Source organism: Daldinia childiae (genome assembly GCF_008694065.1).
Source record: "Daldinia childiae strain JS-1345 chromosome Unknown Scaffold9, whole genome shotgun sequence".
Lineage (NCBI taxonomy): Eukaryota > Fungi > Ascomycota > Sordariomycetes > Xylariales > Hypoxylaceae > Daldinia > Daldinia childiae.
In genome coordinates, this window is record NW_022984650.1 from 903,396 (window position 1) to 926,382 (window position 22,987).

Genomic DNA, 22,987 nt, shown 5'->3' on the forward strand with positions numbered 1-22,987 from the left:
TGCTATTAGTACTATATCAACTATTCTTAACATGGTTTAGTGTCTTCGATATGCAACGTCGTAGATGGTGGAAAGGGGGGGACTGAATGCTAGGTAATTTCACACCAAGAGAGATGTAGTCAATGTTTCGTCTTAAATAAGTCGATCAATGCGCATACTATTATCTTGATAGAGTATGCGTGTACAATTCAGATGCATTCTTGACGGAGGCCAAGCCGGTTCCAGTCCCGATCAAGGAAACAAGGAGAAGCGACCGTGCGGCAGCCAAGACGGGGGTCAACCCTTGCCATTCACCCAAATATTGGGGATATGAAGCGCCGCCGGAAGCGCGCCGTCTATCCTTGTCCCGGCCGGGATGGGACGTTTGCGAGAAAGTGACTGATCATAGTGTCTTACGAATATCCATATTCGGTGCATACTCATGTTGCAATAGTTACCTTTGATGTTGTCATAGCCATTATATTATTGCGAGTCCTTTCTAAATTATCACTCCATATTTTATATGGTTTGCAAAGAGTACGCGTAAGCTAATGGATCTCATAGAAAATTTCGGAATTTGGTTGGACTACGAATCTTGCGCTGCAATAGAACTTTTCCGCCTTAGTGTCATAACCAACCAACTCGTAGTTATCATATTAGTTTCTTAAGAATAATTGCTATTAAAATTTTTACTTGTCGTGATGAAAGGTTGCAAAGAGTGATGGCGCTAGAGTTGACAACCCTTAGAAAGTCTCCGCCAATTGTTTAGCTTAATTAAACGCGGGATTAACGCGGATTCACTGAAATTACGCGTCCTTTAGTTTTAACAAATTAACTAATTAAGACATTCTAAAAGTCGACATGTATGTAAATGTTTCATCTTTGAAATGGTCAATTCGTCATCACTTCTTATGATAGAAATTCTTTAAACTTGCCGCGTAATGGTGTTTTAAGTGGAGTTTCGAACCCGGCAGACACTAGCGTGACTCTCTAAAGGATAGGAACTTCCAATGTCTATCTGATTAACTTGTATGTAGTTTTATGTGGGTAAGGCTATTGCTAATAATAATAGACATGAATCCTAGATTGGTAAAGTAGAGTCGTACATATTGAGGCTTTGCGATTCCGCTGTTATTGGATAGGGCTGGGGAATGTTATGCACACGTAGTTCCTCATCTAGCCACTTACTTGGTGTGGGTTATGGACAGAGATTAGACAGGTAACCCGGGTGGTTTTTGCATTGTACTCGTGTTTCTTTACACATCGGCGGCTGAGTTAATTATAGGATGCCGAGGACTGGCGTTAGATGGAAAATAGCCCCTTTTCAAGGGTATTGTCTTTCATGAGGTTGGAACCAAACAGCATGGAAACAACTTCATTGTATACATACTAAACATGTCCTTCATTCTGGATGTCTCTTATAAAATCCTGATATTGTTTATGAAAAACGGGACTAAACGTGTACATATGTATAGAGAAGTCTATGTCGTAAGAATCAATTTACTATAGCCCAAGACACTTCAGATTATCATTTCTTATACGGACGCTACTATTACAATCTTTACTGTATACACTCCTCGTTTATAACGTCTTGCCCTCTGAACTATCGCAGCTTTTTCCACTCAACGTTTAACTAGGCGTCGACTTTTCTTTAAATTATACAATTATCATTAACTACATCAAAATGGACTACGCGTCGAAGTACACTCCGAAGCCACTCACAGACATCTTTACCTGCGATACCGACATTGATCGGCGACAATGTACCCGGACTGTTCCGATGAAGGTCCTTATACTCGGATGTGGACGAACAGGAACAACATGTAAGTGTTTTCTATATACTATAATAATCTTTCAAAAATTAAATTTATTGACTTTAATCCAGCTATAAGAGCCGCAATGAAAAAACTCGGATATGTCGACACCTACCACATGATGAACTGCTCTATCGAAAACCCGCCTGACGCTCTCCTATGGATGGACGCGCTACGGGCAAAATACGACGGCGTCGGCGAACCATTCACCCGCAAAGACTGGGATAAGCTTCTCGGCGGCGCACAGGCAGTATGCGACTGGCCCGCCTGTGCATTCGCAAAGGAGCTTATCGAAGCGTACCCCAAGGCGAAGGTTGTGCTTACAGGACGCGATGTCGACTCGTGGCACGCGTCGACAATGCGACGGTGTACTGGAGAGTGACGGACCCCGAGCTTCGCATCTTGTCCCGCTTCAGCTGGGCTGCTAGCATGTACTATCCGATGCTGAAGAAGTTCTTCGATACGTTTTTCGAAGGAAATTTCCCCGAGAAAGGGAAGGCAGTTTTCACACGTCATTACGCCGAAGTTAAAGCTATGGTGCCTAAAGAGAAGCTACTCGAGTATAGAGTCACTGACGGCTGGGAGCCACTGTGTAAATTCCTCGGCGAGTCTGTACCGACGGACTACCCCTTTCCAAACGTCAACGACAACAAGAACTTCGTGTCACGATCGCGCTGGAGGAATAGATGTCAGATGCTTAACGTTGCGGCGCAGGTTGTGGAGATGCTGCTGATAATTGGTTTGGCGTGGTACTTGGTATTCCGTATTCAGTGGAATATGTTTTGACTTAGCTTGTTATATAATTTTTAGATTTGAGATGAAGATAGTGGTGTTATGGTGTTGATCCTATGTTCAAGATATCATGGTGGTAGAATATAACGAACGAAGATTGGCTGGGGAGTGTCGTGTTAGACGTACGTACTTGAGGTACCTAGTTCCTTATTTGCAATGATTCTTTTTATCTACCTATCTATAAAAATGCCTATCAGAATATCTGGTATCTTGAATGTTAAATGATATATGTGTTAATAGAGTCCCTACAAAAGAGCTGTCTAAGTTCATCCCTGTCATACACACTGCATTCTACAAATTGCTACGAGATCATCATAGGTGCGTGCATCATCATTCTTCGAATTTGATGATGTGAAATGGTAAAAAAATAAATCTTATGAATTGGTATATGGTATACATAAAAAAATATTAATTTGGTACAGATGGCAATCGCCAATAAACTGTTGGCCTATTCCAAGCTACGATCCCTACCCGCAACAAACGGCTATAACGAGAGCACCCAGCACAATACAAGCTGAGTTGATAGACCTTCACCATCCATGTAGCTCAAGACCCGGTAGGTTTTAACTGTGATGTATTAGTAAATTGCATATGTACCGTGAGGGTATAAGTCTTACCTGTTCTTCCATCTGTTCTACACCAATCGGTTCACTAACACCCAGCATGTATCTTTCGGAATGTACTGCCACCGCTCTCAAATACTGAGGATATTGGTCGAGTATTTCGAATTCCGTTTCGAATCCCAAACGCTCCGTTCGATTCAACTCTTTCCAGTTGTCGTCAGTAACGTTAAGGTCCTCAGACCCCTGAAGAATCCAATTAGAGACCTCGGTTGCTCCATTCCAACTGACGTAGAAGCTCCAATTCCTTCCACTGTTCTTTCTGATAGCTGACGTGGGACTCGTCTTCGGCATACCATGCCATTCGTACTTATATACTCGGTAAGATTGGACTTCCGCCGTGCCAAACCTGCTCTCGGGTCCGAAATGTGTGTCGCAGAGGACGTCGCCGTTGCCAGCAAATTCTGTAAATGCTGCAGAATTGCCATAGCCGAGAAGCACGTTCCCATTAGGGAGTGATTGAAAAGACCCTTGGGATATACCATGAATCTTGTGTGGGTTAAAATATTCCGCAACAACAGACACGGTCATGGATTTTTCGTCAATTTTGAGTTTCAAGCCGCGGGTCAGTGCTATGTCGCGATGAACATCGTCAACTCCATTGTCGAAGATGGTGATTGTATCTTTACCAGACCATCGCGCGTCATGCTGGTAAGCGAAGTTCGTCGCAGTACCGTTCGAAAGGTCTTGGAACATGTTCCTCTTGCCACCAAGAATCCATATTATTTCACCGGTGGTGCCGTTGATATATGTCAGACTATGCATATAACGACTTGAAGTGAGGTAATTTCCTCGCGAGTCCTTGTCGATACTGTTCATATGGAAGAAGTCGTACGCACGGTCTCCCTCTCCATCGCCACCGATCTCTCTGTAACTGTCGATCAAGTTCCAATGGTCTGAAGCCTGCCATTGGAATATGGCTAACCCTGTCTCAAGATCGATTTCCTGAATCACACAGTCCCACACCGGTCCAATACGAGTCTTTCCAACTTCGGTAAGATCCCGTTGGACCACATTGTATACTGTAATTAGGGCAGTTCCGGCTTCGGTGATTCGGAAGTCGTGTAAATCCGCATCGAGTCCATAGGCCGCCCTAACTTCTCTAAATAGGGAATATGTTTTATCCAACTAGCTTCTGTTAGTAAGTGAGTCGTATGAAGGGACTGAATATAGGTAATGTGTATTATACCATTATGATAGTACCAGCACCGTGTCCGCCAACTGCATCATTTCCAGCCCAGAAAGTCAAGTACTTCTCCCCTTTGTATTCTTGCACCATTAAGTTATATAACTGTTGCCCATTCCACCCGGATGTCCAATAATTAAATCGCCGTTGCTGTCAAGAATAGTTGCTTGAGGCTCATGAGTAGCACCACCTCGGGGAGTTAGAAGAGTGTACAGCGACGAATCGCATGCCTTGCTTGACTGTAATACATCGAGCTTAGGTACTTCGAGTTGAGTGGCAGACTTGAATACCATTAACGGATGTGGCCCGTAGGCATTACGTTCGTAGCCAAAATCATACGAACTATCAGAAGGCCTCGATGGCATCCCGTTGACAGCGCTAATGACAGCAAGAAAGGAAGTACATGATAAGTGCATCATAGTGTTAAGTTACCAAGTATTCAACGTCGATATCAAATTCATAGCACTAATATAACGTAAGGAATAAGGCAATGGATATCCTGGGGATATCCCACATAATGAGCATACCTTGAACTTATCGCAAATTCTATCTCCTGCTGCGATTCAAACTACGTACCGTACGAGTACGTATGCCGGCCGATTCCACTTGGATCTGGCCCGGCTACATAGGAGACATTCTAGGGAGTGCTCTAAGCATATTTCTCAAGTGTCATAAATTGTGTTTCGAAACACTGCTGACGAAAATAGCATGAGACTCGAGCTGGGTTGGCTAATACCAGGTAGTTGTGGGTGGCAGTCTCCACTGTGGTATCTAGCATTACGTTGACACGCGGCCCGTAAGATCATTTTCTACTCTAGGCGCGGGCTCCACGCCCCCCTTTTTTACCCTATGAATCCCGGCACATCCAACGCTTCATACGGGCTTGTATTGTTATCCTGGAATGATAGGTTAACTACAGTTGCTATTTTAAACAAGCAGTTGTTACGTAGACTCAGAGTAGTTTGGCGATGATGCAGACAACTTCGTAAGTAACTAAAATAACTGGTAGCGGCACCGGTGTTCATCTTGTTACTTCATTTAATTTTGACCAATAGTTCGAAATGCTGTAGTATTTACGCATATAACGAGTATAATAACTATGAAGACATCTAAATAAATCACTATATTCCTATAGATGCTCATCTTCTATTTTCCCTTCAATTAATTTCTTCAGTTTCACACTACATTTCCATCTGTATGGTCAGTTTAACTTCATAACTCCAAGTCACGATGCAACATGCTACAATGGCATCAATGGTATCGGCATTCTCTAAGAGTGATGGGAAATACAGAACCTCCGACGAGATACCCGCCTTGGTTAAAGTTAACAATAAGTATTCTCAGGATAGCATAGAATCACAATATCCCAAGACACAACCCAATGACACATCCTGGATGTCTCTCCCTCGCAAAGACCAATTAGCAATACTTTTCCTATGTCGCCTAGTCGATTTCCTACAGGTAGCATCTCTACAGGCTTATATCTTCTTCCAACTTAAAGCCATTGATAATACCCTCTCCGACTCCGAGATATCAGATCAGTCAGGCATACTCCAAGGTGCTTTTACCGGAGCACAAGTCCTTACTGCGTTTCTCTGGGGTAAAGTTGCGGATGCTAGCTGGTGTGGACGAAAGAAAGTACTCCTTATTGGACTCTTCGGAACAGCAATTTCGTGTCTGGGTTACGGATTTGCAACTAGCTTCTCCTGGGCTGTGTTTTGGCGCGCCGCTGGAGGTGGTGTCAATGGAACTGTGGGAATAATGTGAGTAAACAGGTATCCTAAATATTTAATAGCATCAATGATTTACTAAATTGGTTGTTACGTAGACGGACCATGATTGCCGAGATCACAGTCGAGAGAAAATATCAGTCTCGAGCCTTTTTGATACTGCCCATTAGCTTTAGTCTAGCAAATATATTAGGACCTCGTAAGTTACTATCTTAAGTTTTAGAATTATTAAAGTATAGTATTCTAATACTATTCCAGTTATGGGGGGGTTACTAGCGGATCCCGCAGCATCACTTCCATACCTTTTTGACGAGGGCGCTATTTGGAATTTCGGCTGGATTCAGCAGTATCCTTATGCGCTACCGAGCGTCCTCAACGCCATAACCTTAGCAATCACAGGTTTAGTAGTATTCTTTGCTCTTGAAGAGGTAAGCTGTTTCGTATATCCTATTGTTAGGTTTAGCTAACATAAATGATAGACTTCAAGCGAGAGAAAGGGGAAAAGAGACGTTGGCTTATATCTTGCTTCCCGTCTAAAGAGCATCGCGTTCCGCAAGCCTTCAGCAGAGAGTGGTTATTTTAAACTCCAGCCATGGAATACTCCCGACAGTCCAGTCGAGTACAGAGAAGATAGCGAGGGGCCGTCCACCTACGAGAAACCGAAACCTAAGAGAAATGGAAGAACGCTGCCGTTTAGTCGCGTGTGGACACGAAATGTTATATTTACATTAATAACGGAAGCATTCTACGACTTTCAGCTCGGCGCATTCACTAACATATGGACGCTCTTCCTTTCCTCACCCCCTCATCGCCGAATGAGACTACATCACGATCCTTACCATGGATATTTACAGGGCGGGCTCGGTATGCCTGCTGCAACAGTTGGGGCTGCGACATCTATCTTGGGAATTTTAGGCATGATTCTTCAGATTTTCTTCTACCCCCTGTCCATGCACGCTTGGGTACCTTGCGCGGGTTCCGGTGGTTTTTGCCATTATTCCCCATCGCGTACTTTCTCACACCATACCTTGCCATCATGCCATCATCCTCCGAGCCATCGGAGCCTGCCTCAGGTCCTATAATATGGATATACATGACGTTCATCCAACTCCTTCAAGTTACTGCACGTACAATCACACTGCCAGCTAGCATTATATTGTTAAACAACTGTAGTCCTCACCCAAGCGTGCTAGGTCTCATTCACGGCCTCGGACAAAGTGTTTCAGCAAGTTTTCGGACGATTGGGCCCATTGTAGGCGGATGGTGGTATGGTTCAGGTCTGGAAATGGGGATGGTGGGTTGGAGCTGGTGGGCTATTGCATTTATTTCGGCTTTAGGTTGCGCATCTGCGATGCTTGTCTATGAAGGAACTGGTCACGAGATCTTTCTCGAAGGCGAAAAGGACGAGGACTATTCGGGGTAGCAGTAGTTTATTATGCACATGTTTCTTTCTATCTGCTAACCAAATAATTACTATTACTGGTGGTGAATTCGTCTTCGTATCCAAAGCTCTACCCGCCTTGGGTTCCTTCTAGCGCACACCCAAGAACTGAAACTAAGAATTTCTTTCCCGATCAGGATGCGACCCATGATCGGATTGGAGCGCCTATGTCGAAAGACCAGGTTCTCCGCATGGACTGTTTTTATATACCGAATTTAAGGAGGTGGAGTCAGGAACATCATCGCCAAACCAGGTTTATCGTAGCATCAAGCTGAATGTTATTTATGTAATTGCTATAATTTTCCCGTCCATTGAAAATTTGATGCTAACTTCCGTCTTCTTCGCATAGTTGGGGTCATGTATATATTAGTTCCCATAGTTATTTCGTCAATCAAGTTGATTCTAAACTTTAGAGTAGTAAACGAGCACATGTCGATCGTAATCATGCGTACTGTTTTTACTGTCCTTGTAGCGGCGTTAGCTAGCACTGTAGTTGCGAGTCCTACAGTACCGCGGCAAGCTTCTAACTACGTCGGTTACCTCATCTCGACTTTTTCTGATGTAAATCCAAAGATCCAATTCCATCTCTCAAACGGAAACAGTGCATCAAGCTTCAAGTTCTTAAATAAGGGAAATGCTGTCTTAGCTTCAACTGTGGGGTCGAAAGCTGTTCGAGATATTTTCCTCGCCACGAATTCTGCTAGGTCTGAGTATTATTTACTTGCTACCGGTAAGACTTTTAAGACGTCAATTTCTACGGCTTATCTTACTAAAATATCTCGCAGACCTCGATGTTAAAGCTTCGGGATTTTCATGGGACATAGCTACTAGACAAGGGAGCCGTGGGATTGTCGTTTGGAAATCATCTAACCTAGTCGATTGGTCAGAATCATCACTTAGAACGTGCGTATTCCATTTCGTGCCTAGATGCCAGAGTATTCTAATAATGTCCTACTTTAGGGTTGAAAAGGATACTGCGGGCATGGTTTGGGCGCCTTCAGCAGTATGGGACGATGAAACCTCTCAATATTACCTATTCTGGGCTTCGCGACATTACTCTTCTTCGGATACGAAGCATACAGGGACAGCTACACTTGACAAAATCCGCTACGCAACTACGAAAGACTTCGCCACCTTCAGTGAGCCACGCGACTACCTGGCTCCTGCGGATACCCCCTTGATAGATCAAGAATTCCAATACCTTGGAACACCAGGGGCCTTCACTCGATTCTACAAGAATGAGACGACTAGTCAGATATCCCAAGATATCACTTCCGATGGCCTTTTCGGCACCTGGACCCATGTAGGCGACCATATTACATCAGACTCTCAACGTGAAGGTCCGGCATCGTTTGCCGACAACGTTACCCCAGGCCTCTACCACCTACTACTTGATGACTACACACAATATATTCCATACGAAACTTCAGACATCAAGTCTGCATCGAGCTGGAAAAGGTCGAGCACATCTGGATTTCCTACAGGGTTGAAACATGGTTCTGTAACACCGTTAACGCAAAAGGAATACGATGCCGTAGCAGCGGCATATCCAGCGTAGGGTATTAGTGTCTGGGTGTTGGATAACTTTTGATTGTAAAGTTTTACCTAATATCCTAGTAACAGATTCAATGAACGTCATAATTATATTTCACTCATATCTAGAAAGCCAAGTTATAGATATAAACAAAAAGTACCAAAAAGAAACTAGGGTATTCTACCAGGCTAAAACTCTCAATTACGGAATTTAAAGAACGGTCAAAAAGGAAAACATTTATAATATGAATGGGATTAGAAACACGACTCAGAATGCAGCCTGATGATCACATACACAGACTTAAAGTCCTTGATATAGAGGCTCCATTTTGTCTTGAACTCATTAGCCGCATATACATGACGGTCCTCACCATCCAGATAAACGCCATTACTAAATTAGAATTCCACGTACAAGAGTCCATAACAATAATTCATAGCTTCATCTAGCTATTAACTGTATCGATTAGTTGGCCCCTTTCCGTATTGGACGCTCAGGCAATGATATCTATCTACCATGATTCGTATACCGAGGCAGCAGATAATACATTCATCTATGGGGGGTTTAATCCGTTAATTTTGATCGAGAGCTGACCAATCACAATGTCAACGCAACCTCTTTCCTCTAGGCATTTGAAGTTATCGTCCAATACATGTACTGTGTGAAGGTACGACGGATATAAGCATATGTAAAATTTGATCCAATTAGAAAAGGGGTACAATAATATTTACCATCACATATCATAAATTAGGTTCCTATCTTATAAGGGCTGCATTAGAGACTTTGGGATACATAACCCAGGATGACGACAGTATTTCACAACATCAATATATTAACTTGCTCGTTGAATCTTTCCTTTTTTGTGAGTAGCTATAAGCCTGTCAAGATTTCAGCTAAGAGGCTACCTCCTTGGTATGTTACACGTTATTATAAACTTTTGTCTTGTGATATTCCTTCATCCCATTTTCAACCACTTGCATTAAAGTTGGTGTTGTGTGACGTTATTACACATTTATAGTAGTCCTGCACTGTGTACAGTATAAACAGATACTTTACTAGGACAAATGTTTATGGAACCATTCCCATTCGCTTCCCAATGACCAGTCAGTATGGATGATGTTAGAGCCAAGACCACAAGCGGAACGATAACAACGTTGTAATACACAAAATCAAGTCGGTGTCTATCTGCCTCTAAATATTTAAGCATTGTTCATTCAACTCATAGTTGGTATATAATAACGAGTATATATTTCATCTGCTTATTGGTGGGCTTACGTCTACCACGTTGGATACATGTGTATTCTCTGTGAAGTATCAGGAGGCGTTTGCATTTAAAAGGGCTTCGTGCATATTGAGAAGAGTCATGTTATGGGTCATTTGATAACCTTTATGCAAGGCGTTTACCACGGGTGGTCTCTCGCTTGTTGGTAATGTTGGATAACACACAATCCAGAGAATTAGGTTGTTATCATGATTTTGTCTACTGCACTATGTAGAGACTAGAAATATCACCAAAATAAGCAGTTCATAGGCGCCGAGTGATAACATGCTAATATTCGGCCCATTCATGCGGAAGAAAAGGTAACCTTACCTCGAGCGCCGCAAACTTGCTTCGAGATCCGTGCCAATCAATCACGATGCTACCTTACAATCAGCCACGATATGTTATGGCTTACCTACTCCTCACTCCTCCCCCCACATATACCTACAGTTACATTTTCTAGTAAGGCTGGGAGGTGTCTCAGATACCACCATTCGTAAGTACAGCTGTAAGCCCAGTACGACTAACAACAGTATACATATCTTAGGTACTTAGGTACGTACCTACCTTGGGAGGTAGTATGCAACGGAACGGGCCGTAGCTAGGACTCTCAGAAAATCCGGGGTTTAGGGACGGGGCGTAGTCTATAAGACGTAATCATATAGCCATATAATTAGTAGCCAATTAACTACCTCTTAGCCAACAATGTAACCAACTTATATGCCTACCTAGGTAGACACTTTCGTAAGAGAGCCAATACATCTCAATTAGAGATAAGGGTTTTTTGTCTATAAGTAGTCTATTAGTATACGAGACATTAATGTATTGACATGTGCTGTACTACTACAACATCAAGCAGAACAGCGTTTTTGTAAAATATATCATGGGCTTAGGTGTAACAGTTACCTTACGTACTCAACCTGTGTAGGTAATTTAGACCGAGCTACGGTAGATAATGAGTTACTATGCGCCTACAACATATGAGGTAGTTAATTAAGCCTTGCGTTCTTCGTCAGTGAGGAAGGATTTAGAAGGACGAATCTAATACTGCGTCATAAGTTGTGCTCCCTAGAATAATATATCGAATACCAATCATAGAACTTTGTCTAATCTACACACTATAAAGCCATCTCTAAGCCTACACATTACAACATAAAGTAGATTCTCAAAACAGGTATGTAGGACTTCCACGTCTATTAATATCTAGTTATGGTTAATCTATGGTTATGTATCTGCAAGATTCTCTTTGCCGAATACGACACGCCACTCCCTTCCCGGATGTCTAGTTACTATTTCAATGTCTAAATGGCCCGAGTAGGTAGCCTTAGGAATGGGCAACGCGGTCGGCAAGGGAATGACTTTCTTCGGTGGTATCCAGGACTGCCCGCTTACAGGGCGCAAGTCAAAGCGCATGATTGTTAGCGCTAGTAATGATAAGATTTCTTGGCTGGCGAGATGTCGACCTGGGCACAATGATGAGCCGCCGCCGAAGAGGCGGTTGGCGGGGCCCTTTTCAGGGTTGATGTTATCGGTATGATTCTTCGCGTGTGGAATACTTTTCCGATTACTGTCAGGAGTAATCTGGCTATCGCTAGGACCATCGTTTTTCAAGAAACGGAGGTGGTTAAACTCTGTCGCCGACGGGCCCCATGCAGACACGTCGCTGTGCATGACGGATCCTACGACCATTGTTGTGCTACCCTTCTTTAATAGATACCTGTCTAGACGAGTGTCACTCGTGACCACGCGGGCTGAGATACCGACGTGGTTGTATCGTAGAACTTCATACCAGGTGGACATGATGACCGGGCAGACCCGGCGGTTCGTCAGCTGCGACAGATCGATGGTGTGGACCTCCTTTTCGAAAATCTGTCCATCAGTTCCTTTCTGCTGTACAACGTTTATGGTAACTACCTGCTCTATCTCTGTTCGACAGTCTGCCAGCACGGTGGTATCTGAGATAACGTGCCACAGCATCCAAAATGCCCCGGGGATTGTGTTGCTCACACGGGACGCAACATGACCTAGTTCGCTGCGCGCTATATCGTTGAGCGGAAGTCCTTGAGACACATTGAAGTTGTAACAGGCTTGTACCAAGCATAGATTGGGAATGCCAGGAATTCGATGGTGGCCTTGTTCATAGTACCGGGAGAACTCCTGCACTAGCATTTCGCGGGCTTTGAAGCTGGATCGACCTTGGGGAGATAGTTTATGCATTTTCATCAATAGTAGCATTATACCTTCCTCAAACTCACTGGTCATCAAGTTAGTTCATTGGGGCTGAAGCCTAGAGGAATAAGAAAAGAATTCGTGAACCACTCACTACCAAGCATCCTCGTTAGCAGCGCAACGAAATGGGTTATGTGGTCCATAGATAGCTTCTGTGGTAGCAAGGAACATCTCGTGGCGAATCCAATGCCACAAGTCTACCTTGACCTTTCCATTCGTATTCTCAAGCCTGTTCATTGACGCTAAAAGCACCTGGACCGCTGCCCTGTTGATAGACTCGAGCCCCGTCCCGGGAGAGAGCGAGGGGTAGGAGATTCTTAAAAATCGTCCGAAGTAAGATTCGCGCCCTACTTGATTACCGTTGATGAGGTCCATCCCTTCTTTGCTCCCACCACAAATACCAGCCATGGCCTGGGCCGGAACGGGCTCGAAAATGATGGTGTGCTTCTGCCTTTGCATGGGAGGTATGAGTGTAGGGTCATTGATCACATATATCCGAGAGCCGGGGAGACGGAGAGTATAAATCGGTACATGAGGATATTTGTTTCTGTAATTATAGGGAGGATTAGGATTGATCTATTCTTCATTTGTGCGGTATTGAACGGAATACTTAAGCACCCAAATAAACTTGAATGAAAGGTATATGAGTTCTAACCTTAACTGAACCATGAAATTTGTCCTTTTCCATATAATACCAATAGCGGGTGTAAGAAAGGGTATCGAGGCTCCAAGGACAGGAGGTTCATTTCTATCTTGCGTCCACCATATGTAGAAGCGCAAAAGCGTAGAGGTACAAGCAATTAGGATTCCCGCAAAGAAAATACTGATGGAGAAACTTGACATCTTGGGCAAACTTTGCACGTAAGAAATTGAACTATTTGGATATCTTCAAGCTACCTATTCAACTTAATGCTACTAAGTCTTCATGATATATATATTAGTACAGGTTCAGGATATATCGCACCTCTCAAGCAGACGTATATATTCATGAGGATATAGAGGACTCGGCCATCAAGCCTACGACTTTCTCAGCTCGCAATATGTTGTGACAATGCATGTTGTGTTACGAAGTATTTTTGATGCGGACATGAAGTGGCATGTACTGTACTTTAATGTACATGATGACTCGGACCGCATGTATTCATATGCTTGGCGTTACACTTGGGGGCTATATGCATGTCTCCGGGATGATTGTCTAGAATGCAATCTACAAAGTGATGGCATAGCCGTGTTGATGACAGGAAGTTCCACCACTGCTGTACTTGATGGATGTTGGGACGACGGGTGTAATATCGCAAGAGACATTCGATTTGCCGAGCTCAGCCTTTGACTTCTTCAAATCGAGTTATGTGTGATATATTTGACATCTGACAAACATGTACAGTAATCTGATCGAGTTTATTTGATTGTTATCCGGAGATATCAACACTGAAACCAAAGTCACCTATCTTATTACAGCTACCTATGCTTTCATGCTTGTGTTATTGTATTGAACGCACTTAGAAGCTTTAGTAACTATAGTATTTAACAATTTCAATTCTTACATGATGAACTTACATCACGAGCTCTTGACAACATTCTCGCTAGAGTTCTTGAACCCAAGGGCATCAAATAAACCAAACCACATACCTTATCTTCAGTCTGACTATAGCCTTTGGGCCGTTTCTGTTATCCTCGCGGGACTCTTGCTCGGAGTGAACTTTGTGCGAACATGGCGCAGGTATCATTCCAGTTATCAATTTCAAGACAGTGATAAGTTATCCAACCAAACAGAAATTCCTGCTCTTCTCCCCTCATTGATTCCCTTTATCGGGAACGTAATATCGTTCTCATGGGATACTGCATCATTCATACGCTATGCTACGTGAGTATTGGTGTCATACCTTTAAAACTCTTAAGAGTATATGTTTGACATTTGGTAATAGGACCTACGCGAATATCTCAAGACCCTGCCGCGTCTCTATTTTCCCCGGCTTCCAGATATACTTATTTCAGGACCGTGAAACCATTAAACAGATATTGAAGCACCCGAATATTGGCAGCACTGTTCCCGTCTACCTCTTCGTCCTTAGGCGCTTCTTTGGAATGCCTGAACGGACAATAAAAGTTTACAAGGCTGACAACTCTGGCCTGGGGTCTAAACCGCTTCAGGGCTCTAATGTAGAACCTGACTCTCGTCCTTTTCATGTTACACATAAGGATCTAACCTACGGCCTTACGGGCCCTGGGCTCGGTCCAAACGTGCGGCGGTATATTGGGGGCTACGCCAAGCACGTACAACTATATGGCGATGGCAGACTTTGCAAAACATCACCACATAGCTCTGGATGGATCGAATTCCCCGACCTCTTTCACTTCACCCAACACACCGTCGGGTGTGCCATAATTTCGGCTCACTTCGGTTCAGACCTCCTGAGAATCCACTCGGGCTTCATGGATGACCTGTGGGCAGTCGACGCTGGCTTCCCATGGTTTGCCCGGTGTGTTCCGCGGTTTCTACGGCCGGGGCCGTACCGTGCCCGTGATAGGCTGATCAGTAATCTGATGGACTGGTATGCATATGCTCGAGATCGTTTTGACGGGTCTGCAATAGACGAAGATGGCGACGGTGACCCGGCCTGGGGGTCAGGTCTCAGCAGACGTCGTCAGAAGACGCTTAGGGAGATTAGGGAACACGATGATCGTGCTATTGCCAGTTTGGATTTAGGACATTCTTGGGGGTAAGTTGAATTTTCTGTCTGAGAATCCTGTCATCTTCTACGTGGCTGTTGGTAAGAGCGGAATCTAATCTATGACTTTCTATATGATATAGATCAACTGTCAACATCACATCTACTTTTCATGGCCACCTATTACGTATTCTCTTCTGGTCCTCTCCTGAGTCGCCTGCGCACAAGTCTCACTAAGACTCTCGGCACCAATCGCATCCACAACAAGCCTAATGATTCACAACCAGACAAGAACATCTTAGATCTTTTAGACCCCAAGGTCCTACAATCAAATTCATTGCTCTGCTCCATCTACGCTGAAACATTGCGCCTACACGGAACATCACACCTCATTTTCCGTGCATCCGCCGACGCGCATCTCGGCCGCTGGTTGCTACCACGCGGTTCCATCGGCTTGATTAGCCCGGGCGTCTTGCATCAGGATGCCAAATTTTGGAATACGTGCGATGGCCAGCATCCTATCTCCGAGTTCTGGTCCGACAGATTCCTGGTATACCCTAATGATCCAAACAGCGGGCCCGTGAGCCCGGTATATCGGGACATATCTTACTCGAGCCCGAAAAAGAGGCAAGATAACGTCGACAATGATAACAATCAGCCATACTTCACTATGGATGGAACGGAAGGGGCCTGGTACCCTTACGGAGGTATGTGAGACCCAAAGTCGACTACATCTACTTGTGACATGGTTAACTAATGTTATTTAATAAACTCTCAGGCGGCGAGGGTATATGCTTGGGCCGTTTCTTGGCTAAGAATTCCATCCTAGCTACGCTGGCCTACTTAGTGCTGGAGTTTGACATAGAGCCGCAGGTGGAGTCCATGGTCGTCAACTCCTGGAGATTTGGGTTAAGTGTCAACCAGCCGAGATACACCACCCCATTTAAAATTAGGAGGAGGCCCTCAGATAAAGAGTAGGGAGGTTCATACGATTTTTAGGATTACTTATTTAGGTGCTGAGGAATGATAGCTAAATGGATGTTGTATCGGTAAAGATTTGTTAGATTTTTTACATTAGGTGCCTCCTAGTCATCACTGTTAGGTGACCTGAAACCCCTATTTTTCTGAAATTACTGGTGCATAACGCGTTCTCACGATCTCAATACAATCAATTAGGTCATTAGAAATATCATGTATATTGCTTCATCTCAACGTCTTAATAATACGTATCGACTTTGTGACAGTAAAGTACATTGACCCGGTGGCGTAGATACCTACAATGAAACCCCTATCTCGTAGAAGCATCCTCAAAACTCCACCGACATTATTTCGGCTAACTATCATCCGTGTAGCAGTTGCAAATAAATCCCGGCTGGATACTAATATAGTATGCTTACTTCTGTTCTAATAACTCGGTTTCTCGTTGCCCTGAGAATGCAACGCGCCACGTTCGACCACTTGCCTCAGGACGGGGTATAAGTTTAATATCGATGTCATCGTCAGGCTGCTCCATAGCCTCTGCTTGGGATGATTTGGCGGTTGAGGGGAGCACCCAAGGCATCCCATTAGCCGGTTGGACATCAAACCGAAGCAGTAACAGGGTAGCCAGCAATAAGATCTCGCTTGTGGCAAAGTGACGTCCAGGGCAAAGCGTCGTACCCCCGCCAAACCCGCGGAAGGCGACGGCGTTGATGCGCTTACCACCATTTTGCTGCTTCATGAAACGCTTGTGGTAGAACTCGTTCACGTTCTCTCCCCAAACGGCCGGGTTTTTGTGCTGAACTCTAGCAGACAGCATGACAAGACCGCCTTTCTTAAGTAGATACTTATTATCTAGTACATGGTCCTCCGAGACGACGCGCACCGAATTAGCCATGCCATGGTAGCGAAAAACCTCGTGGTAGGTAGAAAGAAGGATCGGACATGAGTTCAGAATGAAGCTGAGATGGATTGTGGAGGTCCCGTCAGGGTCATTCTGGACAGCTTGCTTTACTTCATCGCGGCACTCTTGTAAGACGACTGGGTCACTAAAGATGTGATAAATCACCCAGAATGCAGAAGGGGAGGTGTTGGCGACGTTATTGAAAACAGTGCCTAATATTAGGCGTGGAATGTCGATTTCAGGTATCTTCTGGTCAATGCAGTGTTTGGTGAACTGTTGGATATAAGCAGATCCTTGCTTATAGCTGCCGTCTTCATAATACTTTACGAAGCTCTTGATGAGATTGTCGCGGCTCTGGATTGCTGTTCGAAAGAAAATATTTTGTGGGAAAATATCTAGCATAAGGAACATAAGAGCTGGATGATATTTGCTAATGACTAAGGTCAGTTCTTGTAGCATAGACCTTTGGGTGTATAAATATTTACTTACTGCCAGTCCTCGAGATTTGAGGTATCTTGCATCGGATTAGATGGCCCATACACGGCATCTGTAGTAGCGCGCATGATTTGCTTGTCGATCCACGCGAACATGGATATAGTTGTCGGTGCATCTGGCCCCTTTAGAGCATTGTCAAATGTCTCAAATGCTTTAGCGTTTAAAGCATCTAATGCCGGGCCGTGACTTGTTGTATGATGGGTAGCCTTAACCATACCGTTGACGAAGCCGGACTCGGTGACCATATCACGTTCCATAATGGCGATTGAATCTTTGCTTACGCCCATGGCTGCCTGCGCTGCTTTGACCTGGATAGGTGCAAATATTAAGGTACGCCATTGACGCTGTACCACCGGGATAAGTTCTAGAGAGTTGATGACATAAATCCGAGTACCAGGGATCCTCAGAGTATAGATGGGCAAGTTATGATAACGTTTCCTTCAGCCGACATGTAATATGTCTTATTTAGAGCTCACCATCAGATGCGAATTACGATGTGGGAACATCACTTACCTCATAGACGAATAAAAGTCCATACTCCATCGCACCATGCCGAGCAAGGGACTGAAGAAGGGGATAGAGTTAGAGACAGTCGGAGGCTCTTTATCATCCTGGGTTAGATGTAAAAGCGCCCAAAGAAAGACATAAGTCGCGACGCCACTAAAGGCTATCGCAACCAATGCGCTCGACATTTTGCAAAATGAAGCTGACCCGACTGAACTGTACGTTGGAAAGAGATGCGAGGGATGGATATTGATAACGAGTTGCAATAATCCCTAGGCTTCACATAATCAGCTTGTTTTTTTCTTCTAAATATTACAAGCGGGTAGAAACTTGCTTCCTACATGTTAAGGGTATCAAAGCTGTAAGGGATGCCAATTGCCATGCGGCTGTTAGGAATAGGGGCGGAACTGGAGATGGAGACTTGCATCGTGGGGGCCGGTTTGCAATACTAGGTACCTAAATACACTACCTTAGGTACCTTAAGTTGGGTTAGGTACCTTAGGATATAGGTACCAGGTACCTAAGGGATTGCTGTTATAGTGGAGCGCGGGGTAACGCATATAGGTAATACAGAATTAGGGGAGCAGTGATTTGGCTATTTCTGAAATCTTTATGGCTTAATGGTTAGGTACCTCTTAAGTTAGTTCTTGTCAATTGATGAATAACTTTTGTAAGGTACTTCATAGTAAATTGTTCTCTTTGTTTCTTGTTAGATGGATAAGGATGTTGCATGTAATACAAAAGGGTATCATATATATGATGGGTAAAAGTTATTATTGATGATGTTTAGTACGTATTTTAATCGTAAATTAGAATATGTGAGAATATATAGGATAAGTAGGTTTGTCCTATTTAAGTTATATAATTAACGTTTTTATATTAGCAATTTTTTCTTTTTTTACATAATATATAATAGGATAAGTTTGTTATATATGTTAATTAAGGTTATAATTTTAAAACGTTTTAAACATAATAAAATTGGTTTTTTTTTATAATTTTCTTTTTTTTTTTTATTTATATTAAATTAAATTAATAACCTTTTATAAAATAATATATTTACGTTTTTAAAAACGTTTAAAATTTAATATTAAACTATAATATTATAAATTAATAATTTATTAATATTAATATTAATAATCTAAAATATTTTGTAATTAAATACGGTTTTTATTAATAAAATATTATTAAAAACGTATAAAAATAATTAAAGAAAATTTTTTAATAAATAAAAAAAAAATTTATAAATTAATAATTTAAACTTATTTATTAGATTTATTTAAAAACATAATAATTAATTAATATATATATTCTAAAATATATAACCATTATTTTATTTAATAATTTTTTCTTTTTTAAAATATATATTTATTTGTTTAAATCGATTAAAAAAACAATTAATATTATTATTTTAAATTTACTTAACTTAACTTTATAATCTTATTATAATACAATTAATATTAATAAATATTTTAAAGGTTTTATTAATATTAAATTTTATTATTATATTAATTAAATTATTTTATTTATAAATCTATTAAATATTATTAATTTTTTATTATTTATAAAATTATTAAAGTAATATAATATTAATTATTAATTATTTTTTTTTTATTATACCAAATTTAATAAGATATTTATATAATAAAAATAAATTAATATATATAATTATAAATATTACAAGAAATTAGATTTTATTAAATATTAATATTATTATTATTTTAATTATTATAATTATATTTATATTATATATTATTATATAAATTTTATTTATTAAAATATTTTAAGTAATTTATTTATATTTTATAAAATTCTAATAAATTAAGTTATTAATTATAGTAAATAATTTATTTATTATAATTTTATTAATAATAAAAATTTTATAACTTATTTAAAAATTAAAGTTTTTATTATTTATAAATAATCCATTAATAAATATAAAAATCTTTATTATAATAAAGTTTAATTTAATATATTAAAAGTTTTATAATAAGTTATTTAATTATTATTAAAATTATTTATTAAACTTATTAATTTTAATTTTATTAAGTTTTTGGTGTTAAATAATTTTACATATATTAAATATTATCTTAAATTAATAAACTAAGGCTATATAAACGTTATAGGTTTACTATTATATATATTATTAAATAATATTATTTTTTTTAATTTAAATTAACGTAATTTTTTTACTTTATTTTTTTTGGTATAAGTAAATATTATTATTATTATTAATTAAAATAATATAATTATTAAATATTAATAAAATATTTTTATTAAAATATAATTTAAATTTTATTTTAAATTTTACCTTTTTTATTTTATTTTCTTTAAATTTATTAAATACTTTATTTAATATTTTAAATATATTATTAATTTATATTTTAATTAAGTTAAATTATTTAAATAATTTTAAAATTAAAAAATATAAGTTATATATTAATATAACTATAAAAAATTTCTTTTAATAATATTTAAAATAAATTACCTATTAATATATATCAATTTTGGCTACTCCGTACAATAATTTTATAATAATTATTATAATATTTTTAAAAAATTAATCCTTAAATTTATTAAATAATTTAATAATAATTATATAATTTAAATTAATATTTAATTAAATATATATTTATATAACATTGTAAAATCATATAATTATTTTGCTTATTTTTTATTATAAAAATAAAATAAATATAACAATAATTTATTGATTAAAACGTTAAATTATTAATAATTACATAAATATTTTTTTTTTTTTTTATCGTTATAACCTTAAATAATAAATCGTAATTTCTTATATAACCTATTAATATCCTTTTTTTTAACTTTATAAATAATTTATAATTTAAAAAATTAAATATTTCTATATTTTTTTTTATTATATTTTTTAAATAAAAATATTCTTTATCCAATAAATTTTTTTATTTTCTATATATCTAACTCCTTAAACAATTATCCTAAAATAATAATCTTCCCTTTTTAACGTAATTATAACAATAATTTCATATTTACTACTTCTTTAAAAAATATATAAATTTTATTATAAAAGTTTATTTACCGAAATTTATTCTTACTTTTAAAAAATTATCTTTATAATTATCTAACTATAAATATATTAACCTTAAAAATAAATTTATTATTATTATTATATTTATAATTTAATTCTTTATTTATAAAATTTAAAATACAAATAAATTTATTTCAAAAATAAGATTTTACAATTATAATTTTAAATTTAACTAATTTTCCGTTTACTTTAACAGTATATATCTCGTTGTTTTAAATAATTAATTTATAGGATTTAATCCAGCTATTATTTTTATAATAAATTTATACTTTAAATTAAAAGGATAAATTTAACATATCCAATATATTTAATCTATTTTTTATACCTAATACATTATTAACTTACCATTTAACTTTAAATTTATAAATTTTATTTATTATTTTTTTAACTATTACAATTTAAATAATTATTAAAAGGGAATGTAAAGAGTTATTTACCAATTTTAAGTATATTTTAAATATTAATAATATTAATATTAAACCATTTAATTTTATTATATTATTAATAATTTTTATAACCATTTATAAAATATAATAAATATTAATTTAAATATTTTAAAGATTTTTTAATATTACTTTATATATTTATTATAATAGTTTATAATAACGTTTAATTTTTTTAATTAAATTATATATTTTAATAAATATCTTTTTAACAGTTATTAATAATATTTTTATATTTAAAATAAAATCATTAACCGTAAAATTTATACCTATATTAAAAATTAAATTATTAAATAATTTAAAATAAATATTTATTTATATTATTCTTAATATATCCTAAATATATTTTATTATTATATCTTTAAAAAACTTTATTATTTAAAATAATATAACTTTATTAATAATATATAAAACTAATTTATTTCTAATATATATTATATTAATATAAATATTATAATTAAAATTAATATTATTTTTTATAATAAATTTAAATTATTTTAATACGTTACCATATATTTAATATTAATAATAATATTTATTAATTTTTTTAAAAAATATTTGATTTAATTTGTTATATTTAACTTTTATAAAAACGCAATAAAATTGGTCTGTAATTAAATAATTAAAATATCTATATATTTATTATAATTTTTCTTTAATTAAATAATAATATACCATTGTTTACTTTTTATTATTAAATAAAAATTATAAATATCTTTATTTTTAAATAATAAAATAATATTTATTCTTATATATAAATATATTTTTTATATTATTTAAGAAAATTCCTAAATAATTTATATTATAAAAATATAATAAAAATAATATATTAAAAGGTATAATTTAAAATTATATAATTTTAAATAAAGTAGATATAATAATAGTACCAATATTTCTTTATTTGGCGTTATCACCAAACCATATTATATGATTTCTTATTATAAATATATCCAATTTAATATAAAGATATATACGCTATAATGCTTTTATTTACATTTTACTTCTTAATAATATTCCAATTATACCTATATTAAATAAAATATTTTAAAATATATATATATATTAATCTTTAAAATAAAAGGTAAAAAGTAAACTTAATATTATATTAATATATTACTTAAAATCATTTTTAAAAATATTTATTTTAGTAAATATATAAAAAATTATTTAATTTATAAAGATTTTAATAATTTAAAAACTATTAATTATATTATAATTTATAAAATATTATATAAAAAATAATTAAGTTTAATTATTTTTATTATTTATATCATTACCATATTATATATATTATAAATTAAAATCATTATTATTACTATTATTATTTTTATTTTTATAATTAAC

The 22,987-nt window shown here is 37.7% G+C and overlaps 7 protein-coding genes across 7 annotated transcripts; 4 read left to right on the forward strand and 3 right to left on the reverse strand.

Annotated features, from left to right (window-relative positions):
* Nucleotides 1-1,663: 1,663 nt before the first annotated feature.
* Nucleotides 1,664-2,175, forward strand: GL218_07477 (uncharacterized protein; the record flags this gene model as incomplete). The annotated part of the gene is made up of 2 exons (XM_033584235.1): nucleotides 1,664-1,802; nucleotides 1,865-2,175. The coding sequence occupies 2 exons, from the start codon at nucleotides 1,664-1,666 to the stop codon at nucleotides 2,173-2,175; spliced, it is 450 nt and encodes a 149-aa protein (XP_033432788.1).
* Nucleotides 2,176-2,222: 47 nt separating this feature from the next.
* Nucleotides 2,223-2,579, forward strand: GL218_07478 (uncharacterized protein; the record flags this gene model as incomplete). The annotated part of the gene is made up of 1 exon (XM_033584236.1): nucleotides 2,223-2,579. One exon carries the CDS (start codon nucleotides 2,223-2,225, stop codon nucleotides 2,577-2,579), a length of 357 nt encoding a protein of 118 aa, XP_033432776.1.
* Nucleotides 2,580-3,131: 552 nt separating this feature from the next.
* GL218_07479 (uncharacterized protein) lies at nucleotides 3,132-4,484 on the reverse strand (the record flags this gene model as incomplete). Its single annotated transcript, XM_033584237.1, has 3 exons — nucleotides 3,132-3,152; nucleotides 3,203-4,333; nucleotides 4,395-4,484. 3 exons carry the CDS (start codon nucleotides 4,482-4,484, stop codon nucleotides 3,132-3,134), a joined length of 1,242 nt encoding a protein of 413 aa, XP_033432777.1.
* A 1,137-nt stretch (nucleotides 4,485-5,621) lies between these two features.
* Nucleotides 5,622-9,120, forward strand: GL218_07480 (uncharacterized protein; the record flags this gene model as incomplete). The annotated part of the gene is made up of 7 exons (XM_033584238.1): nucleotides 5,622-6,154; nucleotides 6,220-6,320; nucleotides 6,380-6,549; nucleotides 6,601-6,985; nucleotides 7,981-8,292; nucleotides 8,348-8,465; nucleotides 8,523-9,120. 7 exons carry the CDS (start codon nucleotides 5,622-5,624, stop codon nucleotides 9,118-9,120), a joined length of 2,217 nt encoding a protein of 738 aa, XP_033432479.1.
* A 2,458-nt stretch (nucleotides 9,121-11,578) lies between these two features.
* Nucleotides 11,579-13,042, reverse strand: GL218_07481 (uncharacterized protein; the record flags this gene model as incomplete). The annotated part of the gene is made up of 2 exons (XM_033584239.1): nucleotides 11,579-12,608; nucleotides 12,678-13,042. The coding sequence occupies 2 exons, from the start codon at nucleotides 13,040-13,042 to the stop codon at nucleotides 11,579-11,581; spliced, it is 1,395 nt and encodes a 464-aa protein (XP_033432478.1).
* A 1,626-nt stretch (nucleotides 13,043-14,668) lies between these two features.
* GL218_07482 (Pfs, NACHT and Ankyrin domain protein) lies at nucleotides 14,669-16,230 on the forward strand (the record flags this gene model as incomplete). Its single annotated transcript, XM_033584240.1, has 3 exons — nucleotides 14,669-15,303; nucleotides 15,481-15,959; nucleotides 16,031-16,230. 3 exons carry the CDS (start codon nucleotides 14,669-14,671, stop codon nucleotides 16,228-16,230), a joined length of 1,314 nt encoding a protein of 437 aa, XP_033432481.1.
* A 415-nt stretch (nucleotides 16,231-16,645) lies between these two features.
* On the reverse strand, nucleotides 16,646-18,321 carry GL218_07483 (25-hydroxycholesterol 7-alpha-hydroxylase; the record flags this gene model as incomplete). The annotated part of the gene is made up of 3 exons (XM_033584241.1): nucleotides 16,646-17,564; nucleotides 17,624-18,067; nucleotides 18,143-18,321. The coding sequence occupies 3 exons, from the start codon at nucleotides 18,319-18,321 to the stop codon at nucleotides 16,646-16,648; spliced, it is 1,542 nt and encodes a 513-aa protein (XP_033432480.1).
* Between the last annotated feature and the right edge of the window lie 4,666 nt (nucleotides 18,322-22,987).